Source organism: Ammospiza nelsoni, chromosome 5, assembly GCF_027579445.1.
Source record: "Ammospiza nelsoni isolate bAmmNel1 chromosome 5, bAmmNel1.pri, whole genome shotgun sequence".
NCBI classification, from domain to species: Eukaryota; Metazoa; Chordata; class Aves; order Passeriformes; family Passerellidae; genus Ammospiza; species Ammospiza nelsoni.
In genome coordinates, this window is record NC_080637.1 from 33071595 (window position 1) to 33092273 (window position 20679).

The 20679-nt window shown below is 39.7% G+C and overlaps 1 protein-coding gene across 1 annotated transcript in view; it reads left to right on the plus strand.

The window, feature by feature from the left end:
• The first annotated feature begins 3127 nt into the window (after positions 1–3127).
• TBK1 (TANK binding kinase 1) overlaps positions 3128–20679 on the plus strand; it is a 28378-nt gene continuing 10826 nt past the window's right edge. The window contains exons 1-12 of the mRNA XM_059472266.1: positions 3128–3162; positions 7029–7149; positions 8838–8978; positions 9813–9942; positions 10496–10677; positions 11484–11644; positions 13514–13624; positions 15380–15559; positions 16879–17075; positions 18650–18708; positions 19841–19932; positions 20371–20472. Coding sequence (XP_059328249.1) covers positions 7063–7149; positions 8838–8978; positions 9813–9942; positions 10496–10677; positions 11484–11644; positions 13514–13624; positions 15380–15559; positions 16879–17075; positions 18650–18708; positions 19841–19932; positions 20371–20472 — 1442 coding nt within the window. The 5' untranslated portion in view covers positions 3128–3162; positions 7029–7062. The remainder of the gene's footprint in view (positions 3163–7028; positions 7150–8837; positions 8979–9812; positions 9943–10495; positions 10678–11483; positions 11645–13513; positions 13625–15379; positions 15560–16878; positions 17076–18649; positions 18709–19840; positions 19933–20370; positions 20473–20679) is intronic.

Consider the following 20679-nt stretch of genomic DNA (forward strand, 5'->3'; position numbering starts at 1 on the left):
GTACTGTTACTACCTTCAATAGGACAATATTACTTTTGTAAGATTTTGTTCCTGATTTTTATGTGTTTAATCAAAAGTTTCTTGTTATTTATTTGTCGTATCACAGAGTGAGTGCTTATTGTGCTTTTCTTATTTCCTAGTTTCACAGTACTGTTTCCCTCCCTTTCCTGCCATACCCATGCTCCATTTCATTTTCTCCCATAGCACTAGAAGCCTTCCCTCTCTGGCTTGGTGCTTTCCAGGTGTTGCAGTTCTCCTGCACCTCCCCAGCACAAAGGCTGCACCTCTGACACTGCAGCTATGGCTGAGGATTTGCTGTCAGTCTTCTGTGTCTGTCTTGGCCTCCTTCCCCACAGTTATGGAAGCTTCACCACACCGAGGAGAGAGCTTTCAGTAGGCAAATTATGAAGTGAACAATAAAGCTTTTTGGGTTTTTATATGTGAACTAGGGTTTTGCCTTCTCAAGTAAGGGCAGTGCTGCTAAGAGGATGATTTAGCTGTTATCAAATTAGACCCTCATGAGCAAAGTCTTTAAACTGGCCTCTGCCAAAAGAGACTCTCTTCATTCCTCAACCCCACCATCTTTCACCACTCCTGTAGGTTCCTTTGTGCCAGATCTGGAGCTCATCTGTGCCCATAATCAGCTATCCAGGAAGCCGAAGCAGCAGAAACACTTCCCCCTCACAGTGTGTTGCCTGCTCTGGTGGTGGCAGGTGAGAACAGATAGAAAGCAGGGTGTGCCAAGTGTAGGCTAGAGCTGTGTGTGGCACCCATTATGTGGGTGTGCCTCTATTATAAACTTGTACCCTGCCTTCCCATCCATCACTGAATGAGTATCCTGTAGGATGAGTAGTCTGGATCTTCAGAGACTCTTAATTGATTCAGCTTGAAGAATTAAAAAAGGATTGTTTACTTTTGTATGCTTAGACTGTTCAATCAGCATATTGTACTGTTGGGTCTTATGCAATGTGAGCTGTAAAGCAGCACCTTTGGGGTAGTTTCTGTATCTTTAGCCTAACATGTAGTTACTGATTCTGGCTACAAGCAGGTTTGCTTCAGTGGTGTAGATGGCAGGTCTGCAGCTGCTGTGTCACAGTTGGGTTTGTGGTGGGTATGCAGTGCCTAGTAACATTCTTTGCAAAGAATTAAGGTTTAGAAAGGCAGTTGCTGGGTTTCTACATCTCTACTTTGAATAAGTGGATTCCTGCTGTGCATGGTTTTTTTTTTAACATCTGGACCAGGAAATTCACTACTTGGTCCCAATAAGAAATCTTGTGATGCACCTCATAATCAAGAGTGTGAACTAGATTCTTCAGGCAGTGTTTACATACTTAGAATATAATGTGAAAACTACTCAAGCACATGGTGACTCTCAGGGATGGTCTTGTGCAGAGCCAGAAGTTGCAACTCAGGGATGCTTGGTAGATCCCTTCCAACTCAGCATATTGTATGACTGATATTTCTTGTGGGGTAGGAAGGGGAAGAAGATAAGAGATAAATGAGAGCACTCCATGGAGAGATTGGGTTGGCAATCACAATTTATCCTTTTTCAGACAAACATTAGTGATCTCACTTAAAGGCTGCACCAAACAACCACCTGCACCTTGCCTGTATGATTTAACATTGCTGTGGTCAAAATGCCCCTATATCTAGACTGCAGGTGTTTAAAATCATGGTGGTAACTCCTCTAGTGTGTAAGGCAAATTTCCTCTTGTAAAGAGTGTCTAAATGAGAAACAGAACTGCAAGTCATAACTAAAGATGAGGCACCTTTTCTAGAGAGATGGTACCTTTTATTTACAGGCTGCTGTAATGGCTAAAGACTGATAAGCTTTCAGGCCTGTGCAGCTACAGGCTGCTGAATTTGTGAACAGGAATGAGAATCCAAATACGACAGAGGGGAGGAATACCAAAAGTTTTACTTGTATGTTAAAAACAAATGGAAGCGAAGTAAAAAAATTCTAGCATGAAACCGCAATGGCAGTTTCCTTTTTTGTGTCTGTTTTCTCCTATTCTTAAATTGGACAAAATGTTTTGAAAGATGCAAGGACAGAACCCAAATGTAGTAGGCGACTATCCCCTCTACAATATAGCATTATAAAGCAAAGTTCAGATGCCAACAAATGGAGAACATAAAGTAGGCATTTATATTAAGACCATAAATGCATCAATGTATCAAAAAACCCTTTGTGCCTTGGAGCAAATTTATCAGTTTCACTAGGGAGAGCTTCAGAAAAACTTGAGTGCTCTGTAAAAAGTGAAGCAGAGAAAGTCTGAACTTTTGATAAAACTTATGAAAGGTAAGATCGTAACAACAAAGAAAGCCTGGGAGCAAGAGGCTGCTGTCAGTTCCTCAAGAGAACAGGCTTCCAAGATTTGGGAAGATGGCAACTCCAAACAGGAAATACAGAGCATCAAAAGAGGGATCGTCTTGGAAGGTAAAAAAAATCTTTTCAGTATTTTCCCACTATAATTATGATCAGATTACATTATGCATAAATTATAAAGCTATCAATATTTCAGTATACAGATCATTTACTGGAACAGCAACATTACCAGACAGACAAGAAACACATAGCAAGGGATAAATCAGCCGAGAACTTTGGTTTAAAACATACCAGTAACAACTAAGCGGGAGCGGGAATGTGGGAATTGCCACGATTTCCTGAGGTTTTAACGAGGTGAAAGAGAAATTACACGGAGTGTGAAGACATTTCTCTCGGCTATCCCTTGAGCCCGCCGTGGGGAGTCGGGGGTCCCACAGCCCCGGCTCAGCGCTGGGGCAGAGGCAGCTCTGCCTGGGGAGTCGAGAAAGCGAAACCTCCGCCGGACCGATTACGCAGCAAAATAATCGCCACGCAACCCTCCGCGGAAACGCTCCGAGCGCTGGTAACATCGCGCCAGCGAAAACACCCGGAGTGGCCACTTTTATCCAGCACCCCGCTCCCACTTTCCCATGTTCCCACATATTTTCCTGTCCGGCGATCCACCGCCTCAGGACTGGGCGGCGCATCCTCGGCCCCAACGCGCGGGTCCCCGCACAGGCCCCGCCGGGCGGGCAGGGCGCGGCGGCCCGGGCGGTGCCTGGCCCGCTCCGCCTCCCCGCGCCGCGGCAGGAAGCCGGAAGCGGCCGGGGCGCTGGGCAGGCCGGCGGGAGCGGCTGGTGCGTGGGGCTGCGGGACTGGGCTGGCCAGGGCGGGCTCGGGGGTGGCCGCGGAGGGCCGGGCCGAACCGAGGTGGGCCGCGCCGTCTCGTGCCCTCGCCGCCATCGCGCTGGTGCCCAGGGGAGGCGGCAGCCGCCGGGCGCGGTGGTTTCAGTTTCCCGGGGCGGCGGCGGGGCCTTCGCGGGAGCTGCCGGGTCGCGGGCGGCGCGCCTCGAGGTAGCGGCGGGCCCGGCCGTGCAGTCCGGGGGGTATGAGGCGAGGCCGGCCCGTGGCCTCTGCGGCGTTCCCGGGGCCCGGCCCATACCCCGGTCTCGGTGACTTCTGTCCCCGTGAATGTGACTCAGGAAGCGGCGTCGCCTTCGTGGCTGTAGGAGTTGTTAAAGTTTTACGTCGGGAATCTCGTCCTGCTGCGGGGATGAGCCCCGGTGCTGTCCCCACCCCCTCCCCGCCGAGGGAAGGACGTGGCCCTCCGCTGGTTTCCAGGAGCTGCAGTCCCACACAGGCCGAGTCCTCTGCCTGCAGTACGGGTTGGACATTCCTAGAGTAGGGGTGGTGAGCAGCACTGGAGCCAGGCTTGCCATTGTGTGTCTTTGTTAGGGTTCAAGCAGCTCCTTGTGTGGCCAAGGGCAGGATATTTCCGTGATTGAGATGCCAGCTGTTGGACTGGAAACCCCCTAAGGAGGTTGTAGCTGAAGAAAGCAGGGGTAGGAAGCAGGAGCTTTAGGGGGAGAACCTTATTTTCTAAGCCTTGAGAGACGGCATACAGGGAAGTATAAAACGTTAATAGTTAAAAGACTGTGAAATACATTTATTTGGAATCTCAGGACCTTGTCTGTTGGCTTTGGTGGCATATAGGATCTTGCCTGTAAGCAGAAAGTGCCATCACTTAAACTTCATCTGTCCCTGCTTGCCTGGTGAAGTTGTAGATTGCAGCTGTCAACAGGGGAGCCATACCTGCTTTGTGTGCTTATCCCGTGTGCCTGAGGTAGCAGAAAATTCCTTCCTGTTAGTTAGGAGCAGGCAGTACTCCTGCTTCAAAGCATTGGCAGTTAAAAAAAAAAAACTGCATTAGCAAAGCAGTCTTTTTTTGTTACAATCCCCTCTGCTGATAGATTAAAAGAGTAGTAGCATGACCAGAAGCAGAAAAATCTTCAATAAAAAACACCTAAAAAGCAGCCCCCAAGCCCCTGAAATGCTAATGAGTCAAGGGGGATAATAAATCAAACTGCAAGCTGGAGAGATTTCTTTAGATGTATGTGAGGAGCTTTTGACTCATCTAATACCAGACTCAGTGACCATAAGTGAGATATGAAGAAATAGCAAGTTCAGCATTAAGTCTAGTGACAGGATCAATCACAGAGTTAGAGCCTTTTTAAATTTTTTTCTTTATTATTATTTTAATAGGAAACCCTTAGTAACTTCATTTAGAAATATAGTGGAAGAAATGAAGAGAAAACTTGAGATGCTGATTATTTAGCAAATATCAGTTATGACTTTGTCAGAGAACACAAAGTATTAAAGGAGGCCTAACATGTTAATCGATCTAATTATTATAATTTGAAGGTTAAAGCTGAATGAGACTTTATTCCTTAGACATGAAGACTGCCAAAAAGAGTGTACTCTTTTAACAAAAAAGGATAATAGTGCAATACTGACTTTGTTTTGCCACGTAATATGTACCCTGGGATTAATATTGCTATATTTATATCTATATTTTGTTTTAAGAGTGAAAAACTCGAGACTTTGAGAATCCATTAAATGACTTTCTGATCTGGGTTTATTCTTAATATCAGAAGATCATCTGTTGCAGTCATGTTCTTTTGTTTTTTCATCCATTGACCTTTGTGCATATTTAATTATAGATTAAGACTGTAAAGAAAAAGAGCTGATCTTGTACATAAGCTACCTCATCTTTATTATTTTGGGAAATGTAATAATTCAGTCTGTTAATGGGCTGCTAATATTTGTTTTTATTTGAATAGATTTTGGTGGAGAATTTCTGTGCACTGTCTGTCTGATTAGAAAGGATTCGTTATATTTCTGTGTCTTGCTATGAGTCCATGAATGTTGTTTTGAAGTAAATCACAAAATCCATGCTTACTGGTAATGTGCCAGCTGGCCTGTTAGAAGCAGGAGTTTAATTATGAGAGGAATGTTTTAACTTGAAGATTTTACAAATGGTTTGCAGAGCAGGCTGTGCATTATTTCTTTGCATCCTCTCTTCTGTACCTTCTGTGTCTGCATTGTAGAGAGATCATTGGCATCTACAGTAATTGCCTGATGGGAGAAGTCATCTTTTCCTACTATTGCAAATTGTCTTGTCAGAGTGAACCAAGAATTGTCACGGTTGAGAATGTGGTGTTAGGGTTTGCTTTTTTTGTTGTTGTCTAAATTTGACATAAAATCTTTTGTCCCTTCCAGAGGCATTAAGAACTTTTGCAGATGGCATTGCTGCGTGACTCTCAGTTAACTGTGGAGTAATGTCAGGTCTTTGCTTTGTGTCTTTGCATGCTGTACGCTGCATGTCATTGCTTGGATGCTTTGGGACAGCTTTGCAGGAAGCTGCACATCTCACCTGCGCGAGCAGCTAGAGGACAGTGTGCAGTCTGCGGTCGCTGCAGGCAGAGGAGTGCCCGGAGCCCGTGTGCGCTCGGACAGGAGCGGGGCCGGGAGAGCGGCGCTGCCGAGCGGCTCCCTGCGCTCTCCTGGGTGCGCACCGTGCGGCTCCTGCGCACCAGGGAGCTCCCAGAAAGTGCCGCTTCTGCAAGCGGATACAGGACATGCTGTCATGCCTCTTCTTCAGCACTTACAGGCTTCTTTCTTTGAGTATCAGTCAGCAGTTTCCTGTCAGATACCACGTGCAAGTAACATGCAGCGTCCCCTGCCAAGCTGAGCGGAAACCAGCACTGTAGGAACTTCCCTGGTCCAGTTGCCATTTTGCAATTCTTTAGGTTAGGCAAGCTCCATCTTTGATTTTAGAGCCTTTTCCTAGGTTTAATGGCAAAATCAGTGTGTTAATTAAACCAGAAAGTTAAGGGTATTCACCTGCAGCTCCTGCTGTTTTGGCAAACAGGAAAATGTGGCAGTTCTAATGTTCTATTTTATGTTAGTAATTTTAATTTAATCAAACTTATTTCCTCTTTCATGTGAATCTGTGTAGACCGAGTATTTGACAGTTCATATTTCAGGAAGGGTGGGGAAATTCTGTAGATGTGGCATACCCAATATGAACTTTTAGAAATGAGAGAAAATGTCTCTTGATTTCTTTCAGTAGTAATTGCTAGTTCCAGGTAGTGGATGTAAATGCTTCTGTCAATTGTAGCTTTTTTCAAGCTCATGTAAAAGTAATTTTTTATGTGTTGCTAGTCCATCTCCTTTACGGTTCTACTGAAATGCAACTTGCAGAGCCAAAGTGATGTAAAATATCTCTATACATATCTAACATAATCTCTAATGTTTGTTCTTTGGCATATGTACAGAATAATGGAATTCAGTTACAGGTCTTGCTTACCTTTAGAAGACCTTGTACATGTGTTTTTGCCTCTTTTCTATATATTTTGTTACTTGATCATTTCCATGCCATGTACAACAGTAAAGAGATTGTAAGATTTTCACCTTTCCAGTTGATCTTTCAAACGAAGTCTGGGGGGATACAGACCTTAAATGCAGAGAGGTGTTGTATCAATGGCATTAGTTTTGATTGTTTGGCTTATTTTTGTTCTCATATTTCACTTCTAGTTCCTCTACTTGGTCATTCTTCATTCTACATGTCGTTGGGGTTTGGACATTTATATTTCCTTCTAATTTAAATAAGTAATGTATTTTACTAAATTATAATTCAGTGTATTGAACCTTCTGTTTTAAGGTGAAAAAGAAAACTGTCTGATCAAAGAGCAAAGATGCAGAGCACTCCAAATTACCTCTGGCTGTTGTCTGACATTCTGGGACAGGGAGCGACTGCAAATGTTTTCCGGGGGCGACAGAAGGTTTGTGAGGAATTTTCATGTGCAAGTAGCATCATGAAATCAACAAAAAAAGTTCAAAATTTAGGCGTAAAGCAAATGTATCTGTGTAATTATTCATGCTTAGTTGTTAATTTTAGTGTTTGTCCATTGAATTAGAGTTCTGTAGTTAAATTTCTAAGGATTTGTTATTAATGTTGCATTATTTTTCCTTGTAAAATATGTTTCTTCATATTTCTTCATTCCTTTTTCTTCATTTTTACCAAAAAATAAAGAATTCTGAATAGAAACAAATGACTTACCAGTTTCTATTACATGATCCTATTATATATATCTTTGTTAAACTGTCTTTTCTTTGGTTTTTATCTGTTGTTTTGAAACCTGTTCTGGTGATTTTTTTTTTTGCGTGAAATATTCTTATTGTAGTGGATGAAGCAGTTGTTAGTTGTTATCAGTAAGTCAGAGCTTTTTATATGTCTTCTTGGTGACATGCCTTGGGTAATCAGTGCAAAATAGTAATTTTTTGCTGTGCAAATGATACACTGCAGTGTATGTTGCAACCTGAGTGAGGGGCTAAGAGGACCTTACTTGTGTAGGTCATTTGTTTCTATGAATTTCACAATATGTCTCACAAAGCAGAGTATAATTGTGAAAGTTGCCTTACAGTAATGATAGTCTGTGTGAAATCAGTACAAAGTGATTTGTAAGATACAGTGTTTCTGTGTTGCACATACAAGTGTGAAACAGCATTAAGCAATAGTTTAGCAGTTAGTGTGCTTTTCTGGGTGGGTGAATTTCAGCACAGAATGATTCCCCTGTAAACCATGGTTGCACCTCTTATCACCCTCACTAGTCTGAGCCTGTGACCTGTGGCTCATTGTCAATGGGAGAAAGCTTTTACCTGGGCTCCAGTAGTGCACGTGAGTGTGCTGCAAAGCACACCTTGTCTGAGCACAGCAAGGCTGTGTCCTTAGAAATAATCTGTTGCACCAACTGCTAGTGCAAGCTTAATCCTAGGGTGGGCACAGGAAGATGCTTTGCCCTGAGAGGGACACGAGTTGCACTTCCAGCGGGTGCTGTTGTTGCCTGAGTATGTTGAGGCTTAGTCCCTCTGGAGAACTTAAATCTGATTAAGCTCCTGATTTATGCTCCTGACACTTATTATGTGGGTTTGAACTGCTTCAGGATTTTACATGAATGGCATGTAGTGCTCAAAACTGCCTTTGAAAAAACAAAATACTGGTTTATCAGTATAAACAGAACAGTAAAGAAAGAAGAGAGCAACATTCAGCTACCAGAAATTGTCTTTTAGCTTAAGTAAGCCAAGTATGTGCGTGCCTCTCATTACATTGATTAGTGCAAGTAACTCTTGCCATGAAAAAATATTTTTCAGCTAAGTTGAGGAGTAATTTTTAAATGTGTAGCCTTTGTTATACTAACAGTCCTCTTTTTTAAGAACTCTTAGGTTTTGTGACCTAATGAGTTTCCTTTCAGCTGGTCTTTTTGCTTCTAATCTATATTAAACTAATACAGTGTTATTTTTTTAGCAGAATCTTTATTTCCACCTTAGCACAAAGTAGTATTTTGAAATATTTTTAGACTGGCTATACTCGCATATATAATAGAAAATCAGAAAATGTTTGGATAATGTCTATGTGTACATTTACAATTTTTTGCTTCTGTTTGATGAGTAGTTTGTTTGTTTTCAACAGAAAACTGGGGATTTATATGCTGTCAAAGTATTTAACAGTATAAGTTTCCTTCGTCCTGTGGATGTTCAGATGCGAGAGTTTGAAGTATTGAAGAAACTAAATCATAAGAACATTGTCAAATTGTTTGCCATTGAGGAAGAGGTAATGAATTGTGTTTGTGATCTGAGATGCATGGCAGTAACTGCAGTAACTGGTTTTTTGTTTTATCTACAACCATAAAGTGTACGGTTGCATTTTTAAAGAATGGTAACATACATGGTGATACAAATACTCCCACCCAACCACCACCATATTTTGGTTTTCTTTCTTCTTTGTTGTTGTTGTTGCTGTAAGAAAGAATATGCTTGCTTTCAGTAGGTGAACCATCTTCAGTGTGTAGGCTCAAGTAATGAATCTTATCTTGAGAAGCCACCTGTCCTAAGTTTTATCTTGAATTAGGATTTTTGAGGTATCTACATGTACTAATATTTAATAGTTGAATAAGGGAACTGTTTATAGTTGAAGGTGTTTCGGTAATCCTGACAATTTTATGCTTTTTTTTTTCAACCAACTAAAATGATGACATAGGATACTATTATACAGTAGTATAATAGTATAAATTGGAGCAGCTGAACTGAAACTGAGACTCTTGAGTTTAAATGATCCAGATGATGAGATGAGTAAAGAGTAAAGGACAGTTGATATTCTCAGCACTTATGGTGTGTAGTTTCTCACTTGTCCACCTGTTAATGCTGCTGTCAACCTGCTAGTGCCTAGAACTTGAGGCTTTCCTATTTTCCCATCTCCAAGTTGGAATACGTGAAACAATATAAAAATCCACCTGCGCTTCTTTTGAAGATCACCAGAATGGAAATTATGATATAGCTATAGATTTTACTTTTCTTTTTTGAAAGTAAGGTCTTGTGGTTATAGGTAATTTCTGACATTGGTGTCACAATAGTCAGATTCTTAATCTCTTTTTGATTTTTTTTTCAGACAACTACTAGACACAAAGTACTAGTGATGGAATTTTGTCCATGTGGGAGTTTGTACACAGTTTTAGAGGAGCCGTCTAATGCCTTTGGTTTGCCAGAGTCTGAATTCTTAATTGTTTTGAGAGATGTGGGTATGTAGACTTAGCTCTTTGGTCTAATTTGTTGACTGAAACAATCTCATACTTGTTTTATTTACCTTGAAACAGCAAGAGACAAATTTACATGACTGTCAACTACTTGAGCAAATTAATATGGTCATATGGAATCACATATTTATATCTGTGCTTGTATAGGTATCTGCATTAAGAAGCCATTTATGTGCAAAGTATTTATGTAATTTTTTTCTTTATTTCAAGATTACTTTTCACATATTGAACAGACTTCTAGTGATAATTTCAGAAGAGTTAATTAGAAAAATAATATGGTTTACCTTTGTTTACCTGCTATAAAATTTACTTTATGGGAGAGATGTTACTGAGGGCGAGAAATGCTGTAATTTAGCTGTTTAGGAAGAAAAAAAAGTAATCTGCGGTCATGGTCTTTCTGTTAATGATGTGTCCCTTCTCATTCCCATTTCCCAATGAGAACATAAGTGTGTCTTCCTAGCATCAGTTACAATTCAGTGTTTGCACAGAGTGTGTCCCAATGTGTACATGAATTCTGTATTTGTTTTTTCAATTGAAGTGGCTGGGATGAATCATCTCCGTGAGAATGGAATAGTGCACCGTGACATCAAGCCAGGCAATATAATGCGTGTTATAGGTGAAGATGGGCAGTCTGTTTACAAACTTACAGATTTTGGTGCAGCAAGAGAACTTGAAGATGATGAACAATTTGTTTCTCTCTATGGCACAGAAGAGTATTTAGTAAGACCATATGATTTAATTTTCTGTTGAAGAAATTTTTGAAGCCTGAGGCCGTTCATGATTGTAGTTGAATAGATCAAGGTCAGGTTGTTGGGAATTAGTATTTAAACCTTTGTATTAAAATTGTTTTTATAACTTTCCACTGGACTGTTTCACCTTGGGTCATGCCATCTTCTGCTGGTGTAAATACATCAGCCTTGAAATAATTTCCAGGTCCAGCTTTAACTGTTGCCTTGTGTGAAAGGAGGAACAACTATATTTTAGTTATGAATATATTTGCCTTTATCTCTGTTGATGTTTTAATTTGTATTTGAGCTACTTGGATGACATTAGGTGTGGTTAAGCTTCATGTGAAACCTTGGCTAACCAAAGAGAGGCAGGTAGAGAAGTATTGAGACAAGCACATTAGTATGGTTCTTTCCTGCTGTGTTTTCCCACATGTGAATCACAGCTGATACTCTTCTCTGCTGTGGATCTTTTTTCCATTTGGTTTCTGTTGTTTCAAAATCATCAGGAGGAATACTGAATTTCTTCTCTTTTTTAGTGGTCTTTTATACTAGTAGTCACTCTCCAACTGAATTTTAAAATATTTTTTGCAAAACTTTTTAATAAAAGCAACAGTCATACCTAGGAATATAGTGATGTTTGTCAGAATAGCATAAGCATCTTCTATGATACAAGCAAGCTTTTCTTTTTTAAAGAACTGAAAGTTTAGACTGACAAATTACCTTGCTGTGAAAGGATAAATTGGGTTTTTTTCTTCATAAAGCTTCATAAACCAATTGTAACTTTTTTTTTCTCTTTAGCATCCTGATATGTATGAGCGAGCAGTTTTGAGGAAAGAGCATCAGAAGAAGTATGGAGCTACAGTGGATCTGTGGAGCATAGGAGTGACCTTTTACCATGCTGCAACGGGGAGCTTGCCTTTCCGACCTTTTGAAGGGCCTCGCAGGAACAAGGAAGTGATGTAGGTAATTTAGAAGGAGAGTTTTATCTGTTGGTAAATGAAATCAGCCCTTGAAATGCTTTTTACTAAGGAATCCTACACACATCTAGAAAAACTTTAAAACAGTGAAAATATGAAAGGAAAAACACTCTCTTGTTGTGGTATGGCCCCAGCAGGCAGCTGAACATTACAGAGCTCTTCACTCACTTCTCTGTAGTGGCATGGGGGAGAGAATTGTAAGGGTGAAAGTGCAAAAACTCATAGGCTGATCAAAAGACAGTTTAATAAGTAAAAAAAAAACTCCACAAGAAACAGCAGCCCTTGCCTCTTAAACCCCAAGGGAAACAAAACCAAGGAACACAAAGTAATGCAGAAAAATCCCCAGTTCCTCATGAGCAGCCAACTGATGCACAGTCAGTCCCTGACCAAATGCCACCCTGGCAAATTCTTCCCCCCCTCCTCCTTAGCTTCTGTGTCTGAGCAGTATGGTGTGGAATGTCCCTTGGGTCAGCTGTCCTCCTGTATCCCCTTTAAACTTCTTGCCTGGCCCCAGCCTACCTGCTGGTAGGGCAGTAGAAAAGTAGAAGAGGCCATGATGCTGTGTAAGTGCTGCTCAGCAATGGTGAAACATGCCTGTGTTATTGACACTGTTTTGGTCACAAATCCAAAACATGGTACCATACACTACTATGAAGGAACTTAACTCTAACCCAGCCAAAATCAGCAGAAACATTCTGCTTCAACAAGGATTTTACTGTGTGGCACCTTAAGATCTGAATTAAGCATTTAAATTGAGAAAGACCTGAATTGAGTTCCCCCAAAATACTGGTGTTTTTCCACACACCTTTCCTTCAGCGTGGCACTAGCTGCTCTGTTGCAGTGCCATTTATGTAACTTGGATGCTCAGGTGAAATGATGGTATTCTGAGAAGAGGTTTTGGTGCTGCAAATTTTTGTTGTCCTTTACATGATGGCCGTACCCAGCAGTCTTGAAATGAGTGCACTACCAATGAGACTGACATTTGAGTAGTATAGTTGTGGAACTGCAGCTGCAGATAACAGGGATGGCTCCTGCATGGAAAACAGAAGATATGCCTATGATGTGAGGATTGTATTCGATTCCGGTTTCATCTTAGTCTGGTTCTATTTTGTTTTTCTGTGTGTTGCACTTTAAGAATAAAGCAAGATGGTACTTGGAACCTCTAACACATCAATACCATCTCTGTTCTGATGCTCCATGTAAAACTGACTCCAGTTTACTTAGTTGAAGAAATTTTCCATCTTGTGATTTTTTTCACATAAGAATTCTTGTAGCTGCTTGAGAGATGTTTTGTATACATCTTGTCCTCCAGAAGAAGAAAGCACAACTGAAATATTCTGTTGCAACAAGTTTATTGATCCTCATTTCGTTTAATGAAAAATTTGAGAAATACTTGCCTGTGCAATACAAAGTTAAACAATGCCAAATTGTGTCCAGATTTCTGGATGTTCCTTCTCTATGCCCAAGCCACTTTGTGGTGGCTGAATGTTGTCTATGGCTGTGGAACATGCTTGAAGTTAGCATGTTAATGTGTAAATTGAACTAAATTGACTTTGATTCATTAATCCTTGTGAAAACCTTTGGTTTCCTTCAGTATGTTGGAAATATCTCCAGAAGTTTTCCCCAAGGCTGAGGTAGACAAAGTTGCTTCTCCAGCATAGCACTTACTCTTTTAGCACTGCTCTGTCAGCTTGTAAGTGAAGTTTGGGAATTTTTGCACCATCTACAAATTTAGGCCAGCCTGTCATTTAAATTTGCATTTTTTCTGCCCCTTTGAGGATTAATTACTTAACCTATATATGTATAAGAGGTAGTAGTTGAAGTTTCCATCATTTTTGTCATGTATTGCAGGTATAAAATAATCACTGGAAAGCCTTCTGGTGCTATTTCTGGAATACAGAAAGCAGAAAATGGACCTATTGAGTGGAGTTGGGAGATGCCTGTTTCTTGTAGCCTTTCAAAGTAAGTTTGAACTTACAAATGTTCACAAAGTGTTTCAATGTCACTTGATTGGGCTTTTCCAGTTATTTTCTAGGATTGGGTCTTTGGAGCAGAGGTCTGATGCGGTTTTTTCTTGGAACTTTTCAGTACATCAGTACAGTCTGATATTTGGTTATCAAGTAGTTTTTTTCTTCCCATCTGTCCAAATAGTTCTGATTGCTAATTTTCAAATGAGCACATCTGATGTGGTTTGAGAAGAAATACTATTACTGCACTTTTTCCACCCTCAGGAATGAAGAAACAATAACTTTGATGGCCCTCATTTCTTGCAAGAACGTGACTTCAGACGTGACAAAGATTATGCAGTAGGAAGAAAATTATAAGCAAAGACAATGCAGAGGCTTACTTTTTGCTAGGAGAAAGGTCACAACAGTGCATTTTAACACATATTTGTATTTTTTCAATTTTATCATCATATTTTTGCTTCATATGTCCATAATATTCAGTAGGAAGAGCCATGGAAGATCTAATTTTGGTTTGACTTTGAAAACACCTCCCATAGCCCACTTACCCATTTTTCGTCCTGAGACTTCTTCCGTACTTTAAAGTTACTTATCTTTCATGGTAAAGGAGGAAGTAAGTTGTTCTATGAAGAGACGGTAGAAATAAACCTTTTTGAAAGCCAAATATGTACATCCTTAAGGGGTGTAGAGTCAAAGTCTGGTTTATATGAATTCATTAGTTTAGAATGTGCAGAATTTGCAATTTGCATGTATTTTTCATGATACTGCTCATTTGTTCCTCTGCTTATTCTGGACAATTGAACTGCTTGAAATAATAAAGGAAGGAGATTTTTTCTCATTAAACATCTGCTCACAGTAATCCTTTTAAGTAGTATTCAAACAGTATTCAAAGTTTAGTACTAAAGTGAGTTTGAGCACAGCATTCACTGACCTCCAATGCAGTCAGCAGTGTGCTTGCAAGCCACTGCAGCTTGCTCCAGAACGTTACCAGTTCTACTGCTGGATTCAGGCTTGATGAGTACATAATGTTAAAATTTCAGAGAAGTTGTTCATGGTAATGCACAAGTGGGATCCATAAAGTTCCTTACCATTCAGATGCTCAAGGCAGAAATGCAAGAAATTTAAGCTGACCTTTCTCCTAGAATAGTAATAACTGTAAGGCAATGGGTAGCACAGATTTTTTTGCAGCATTGAAGCTGCATGTGCAGAGTACTTATTTAGGCCCATCTCAATCAGGATGAATTCTTAGTGTTGACAGTTTAAATAATGAGTCTTTGCTAATCCAGCTGATTTTGATTGAAAGCAACATGGTGTGCTCACACAAGCATCACTAGGATTTAGGAAATCCTAAATGGTAGTAGCTTCCTTCAAAGTGATACTGTGGTGTGTGGGGTGAGCTGGGTATAATGCTACGGAGATGGCAGAAAATGGCCTCAGCTCTACAACGTAGACTTCGTAAATTTTATGTAATTTTTGCTGTGTGACTGAAATTTCTTAAATACAAAAAAAACCAAAAAAACTTGATAGTTAGGCTTGAAAAGGAAAGATGTAAAGTACATGTGTTAATGAAAAACAATGGACATTGCCCTTGAACATTTTGTTGCTCATTGTAGGAAAAAAGGCACTCACGTATTCTTTAAGGGATAATAGATGTGTGTGCGTGAGACAAGTCAAATGAATTGTTGTGATTGGTTGCAAGATAAAGTGTTCCAAGTAGAACCAAGTTGTCTCATCTCTCCCTGGTGTCCTCTAGGGGTCTGCAAGTACTGCTCACACCTGTCCTTGCGAATATTCTTGAAGCAGACCAGGAGAAATGCTGGGGATTTGACCAGTTTTTTGCAGAGACGAGTGACATACTGCACCGAATAATAATCCACATCTTTTCATTACAGCAGATGACCTTGCACAAAGTTTATATTCACAACTATAACACGTAAGTGCTCTCTCTCTTTGTGTTACTTTACTCTTGTTCAGGCTAACAGCACTGTGACCTCAGATCACCAGTTACAAATTCACTAACCTGTGACCTCATGTCACCAGTGTTACAAGTTCAGTCACCTCTCCTTGGCAGTTTCTCTGAGGAAGTAAAAGGACGCAATTCTCCTGCATAGTCATAGTGCATATAGAAACATGTTGACCAAAAATAAAAATAATGTCTTCAAGCATACAAAGTGTGCAGATTGTCTGTGGTGTAAAACTCTCACAGGGGCTCTGAAGTGGTAATTGGTGCAGTTTAGGATCCTGATTTGGATGGGGTTCACTTTATGACCACGAAGTGCTGATGTTAAAATCTGTAAGATGTACAAACATAAATGCCTTTTCTCTGCTGTGTTACAGGTAATACAGAGCACGTGTTAATTTCTAATACACAGATACATACTGTTATTTCATCAAATGTGTAAATACAGTCCTGCCCACTTCAATTTTTCTTTTCTATTCCATCACTTTTATTTTGAGAGAGCCCAACTACTTTTTTTGCAGAGAAATCTTGCTTCTAATTTTTATTATTGTTTACATGTGTGATTATTTAACTAGTTGTAGTATTAAGAAGTAATAGTGTACTAGTGCTGCACAGGAGGCAAACTGGTCCTTCCCTTTAGTGTACTGATGTTTTTTCTTCTTTGTGGGAGGTTTTGCTAGTTTGGTTTTTGGTTGCTGTTGTGGTAGTAGGCTTTTGTGGTGGGGTTTTTTGGGGGGGAGAGGTATGGTGGTATTATGAGTTCTTGTCCTTGTATCTATTGGTTGCTGTAAATAAAATTCCAAAGTGTCTTTGCTCTTCCTTATCACTGCTGTTTTAGGAAATAATCTGGCTATCTGTTAGCTTACTGGCTGAACATAATTTTTTGACATGTAAAACACCAGACTCTGCTTTTGGAGAGACCATCCATGTCCTTTCAAGAAAAGGATATGCCTTAGAAAACTTAAGTAGGCTTCCTTCCCCTCATTTAGTGTTGCATGTTTTTACTGACCTTCAGACCAGAGCAATTTTGTTTAGACAGACATGCTTTGGCAGATAATCAGAGGTAGAAAGGAAGTTTAATATTTTCCAGGAAATAGCTTTTATTTTTGTAACACAGCAACCTAGGGTCTTAGGCACCATGCTACTGGTTTTTTACTTAGAAGTCCAGTGCTTTATGTGTAAACCCAGTTCTTAATTAATCAGAAATAAAAGCATTTAAATAATACAAAATCTGAATTGCTGAACTATTGTAGTGAGTCTAACTGTGACCAATTATATTGTTTGTATTATAGAGCTGCTATATTTCATGAGTTGGTCTACAAGCAGACAAAAATACCATCTCAGAATCAAGAACTGATATATGAAGGTCGGCGCTTAGTACTAGAGCCTGGCAGATTGGCACAGCAGTTCCCCAGAACAACAGAGGAGAATCCTATCTTTGTAGTAAGCAGAGAGGCTGTGAACATTGTTGGATTAATCTATGAAAAAGGTATATGAAAGTAATTTCCCTTTTCTCACAGCTGTCTTTTGTAAATAGTTTCTGTTACTTAATATAATTGTTTTATGTCTGTTACGTCTTAAAAATAATGATGGAAGTTTTCTTTTGTTGATATCTGAAGTTCTAAGTATGCAGTCCAATGTTTTTCAAAACTGCTGAGTATCCAGAACATTTTTACAGAAACAGTAGGTGCTTGTAATGTTCCAAGTCCTTTGAACCTGAACATCTATGTGCTAAGATGTAATGGTGCTTATGGAGTTATGAACTGTTTTGAAGCATGACACTTTAAACAAGTAGAAAGAAACATTATAGAAAGTAACTCAAAGCTGGTTCTTTTGTTCCATTATTCACTAAGTGGAAAGTCAAGTTTTACTGTTTTTTTTAATTTGTTGTGAATGTGGTTAGCCTTTCAGTTAACAGAGGAGGTCTTTGCAATGTACATTTGCTCGGAAGATGAGGTAATACCATAACAGGGAAAAAAAAGAAATTAAGGTTTTGAATTTCCATTTATCATTGTGAGGCTTTTAGAGGGGCCTATGCCAGAGCCCTTTTGTAGTAAATGATGAGCAGGAGGACATGGCTGCAGTTGAGAGGTCAGTGTTGCTTTTTTCAGTATGTCCTAAATACTGACTGCTCTGGCCAGCTGGCACTCACACAGAGGTGCTGAAGAGTGTGGGTAGGTTAGCTGTTTGTGGAAGGATCAGCAGGGCCTTTGTATTGTGTCACAGAACTTTCTGAAGGAGCTAGTGAGCATGAGAACAAAGGAGATTCAGGTGGTGGGGACTGCCTGAGGCTGGTGAACGACTGAGGGAGCTGGGGTTGTTTAGCCTGGAGAAAAGGAGACTCAGGGGTGACCTTATCACTCTCTACAACTTCCTGAAGGGTGGCTGTGGTGAGCTGAGGGTCAGTCTCTTTCTCCGGGCGACAACAGACAGAACAAGAGGACACAGTCTCAAGCTGCGTCAAGGGAGATGCAAGTTAGAATTAAGAAGGAAGTATTTTACAGAAAGAGTGATCAGATACTGGAATCATCTACCCAGTGAGGTGGTGGAGTCATCATCCCTCGAAGAGTTCAAAAAAAGACTGGATGTGGCACTTGCTGCCATGATCTAGTTGAATTGTTGGGTTGGACTTGATGATCTTACAGGTCTCTTCCAGCCTTGAATTTCTGTGTTTCTGTGGTGAAGTGCTACCCTTAAGAGCCTCAGTGAAAACAAGGAGCCATGTGAGGAGAAGGGAATGGTCTCCTATGTGGGCAAACGTGGTGCAGAAGAACAGAGAGAAACAGTTGGCTCTCTCAGTGGAGAGAGGTTGCAAGTGGAGACCTGCATGAATTCTGTGCTGTGCAGAATGTTCAGAAGTGAGTCTGGAAAAGGAAGGACAATTTGCTGAAGATACCAAGTTATTTAAAACAGTTAAGACAAAGGCTTGTTTTAAAGGAGTGCATAAGAAGCACATGATATTAAAAGGCATAAAAGTAGTGTACAGAGTGGGGAGGGAAAACAATCTGAACTTTTGAAGTCTCTTCTCAAAAATAAAATACAGACACTTGTTTTATGTTTCAGTTTTACTTCCTAAAGTACATCAACGTTACGATTTGGATGGGGATGCCAGTATGGCTAAAGTGAGTAATTACCATTTTAAATAATATATATGGATAATGATACTGAAATGAAAGCTACTTAATTTTCAAATTAATAATGTTAATAAAACTATTTTAGAATGCTAATGAGGATAGTGGCTGATAGAAATATATTTATTAACAAAGGATCTAAAACTATATTCAAGCTGTACTTTTGTATGCAAAATATGGTTTGGGTTTTTTTTTAAAACCAAACCCAAAGTCCAGTCTTCTAAATTCAAAATGCTCTGTTACTGTATAATTCAGTGTTGGTGGGGAAAGGAGCCTTACACTGTGTAGACCTGAAATGAGTTAGAGGCTTCATAACTTCTAATGGTGCAGAATTTAACATTAGAAAAATAACTCTTGCTCAATAGAGAGATGTCTGCAGGACTCTGCAGAAGGGTGGAATTTCTGTTGCCTCTTAGAAACTTTCAGAATCTGTGGGAGACAAGTAAAGGATGTTGCATTGTTTTGGTTGTTTTTCTAAAACTACTGAATGTATGCACAGCCCTACTTGACTTTGTGATTTTCACTTATACATGTGAAATACTGACTGCTGAGGAGCCTTTTATTCAGACATGGTAGTGTTGAAAATGTATGCCCCTTTAAATACCAGTAATCTTGAAAATTAATTAACAGAAAAGCATCAGTTGATACTAATTATTTAAAGTATTGTGAATTATAATATTTGAAACTTTGTTCTCAATTCTAAATAATACAGCAATCTTGTAAGTGGAATTGGCTAAATTTAGAGAGTCTCTAGCCTTAGAATTTTAAAAAGGGTCAGTTTTTGCAAGTTCATTTTAGTGTATGTGCTTGATTCCTAAAATATTGAAGAAATGTACTTGTAACTTTGACAGAAATAGTAAGTTGAGTCATTTTTGTTTGTGAGATTTGTTTTCATCCCTAACAGGTGCTTCAGCATAACTGGAAAACCCATGTTTAGCTCTGCCTTCGTAATGGCTGTTTGGTTGTTGCCTGACGAAAGCTTAGGCCAAGTTGCACATTTTAAACTACCTTCCTCATGTTGCTTTCTTTTATTAATCTGTATTGCTTTGTTGTGATGTATTGTCTTGAAGCAATTGTTAAGAGAATGCCAGATCATTACTTATGCTGGGTATTTTTCCTCCAGGCAGTGACAGGCATTGTATGTTATGCCTGTAGAGTTGCCAGTTCTTTGCTACTTTACCAGGAGCTGATGAGAAAGGGAATTCGATGGCTGATGTAAGCAACTGACTGCATTTCATTGTGCTTTTTTCTTTTAATTGAGATATGCCTTGATTATCAATACATAATTCTGTCATGTCTTGATATCTTGGAGGTTTTGTTTATCCTTGAGTATGGATAGGCTGAATTTCTCCCTTTTTCCTGTCATTAGGGAAACAATTTTTTTTTTAAATAATTAAAGTTAAGGTGTTTGCAAATTTACTTTCCTCTGTGTATAATTTAAGTCTAACTTCTGGTAACATGCAGATGGCATTGAACAGCTTGCACAAGGTATTTTTATATGAGGATTATGTTAATGCATCTCTAACTGAAAACAATTCCTCCTGGCAATTATTGCTGCAGCTATATTACTGTGTTACTGATTGCTGGTAGGATGGCAGTTGAATACTTTTATTCATTACTTTATACTTATAGACTAATGCTTCACTTTTTTAGTGAAATAATCAAGGATGATTACAATGAAATGGTTCATAAAAAGGCAGAGATTGTCATCAGGCTGGATTTCTGCAGCAGAAACATTGAGAAAGCTGAGAAAATGTGAGTAGAAGCAGTACATCGTACACATTGATTCTTCATTATCATTTTTAGTGACAACAGTATTATAAGTTATGATTATTTGCAGTGTTTTTGCATATAAAAATTAAATTTGAGTCAGCATGGATTTTCTGATGGCACTGACTTAAACAGATTTAGTCATATATGTTACTTAAGTTAGAGTATTAATTTTGCTGCTTCACCTTATAA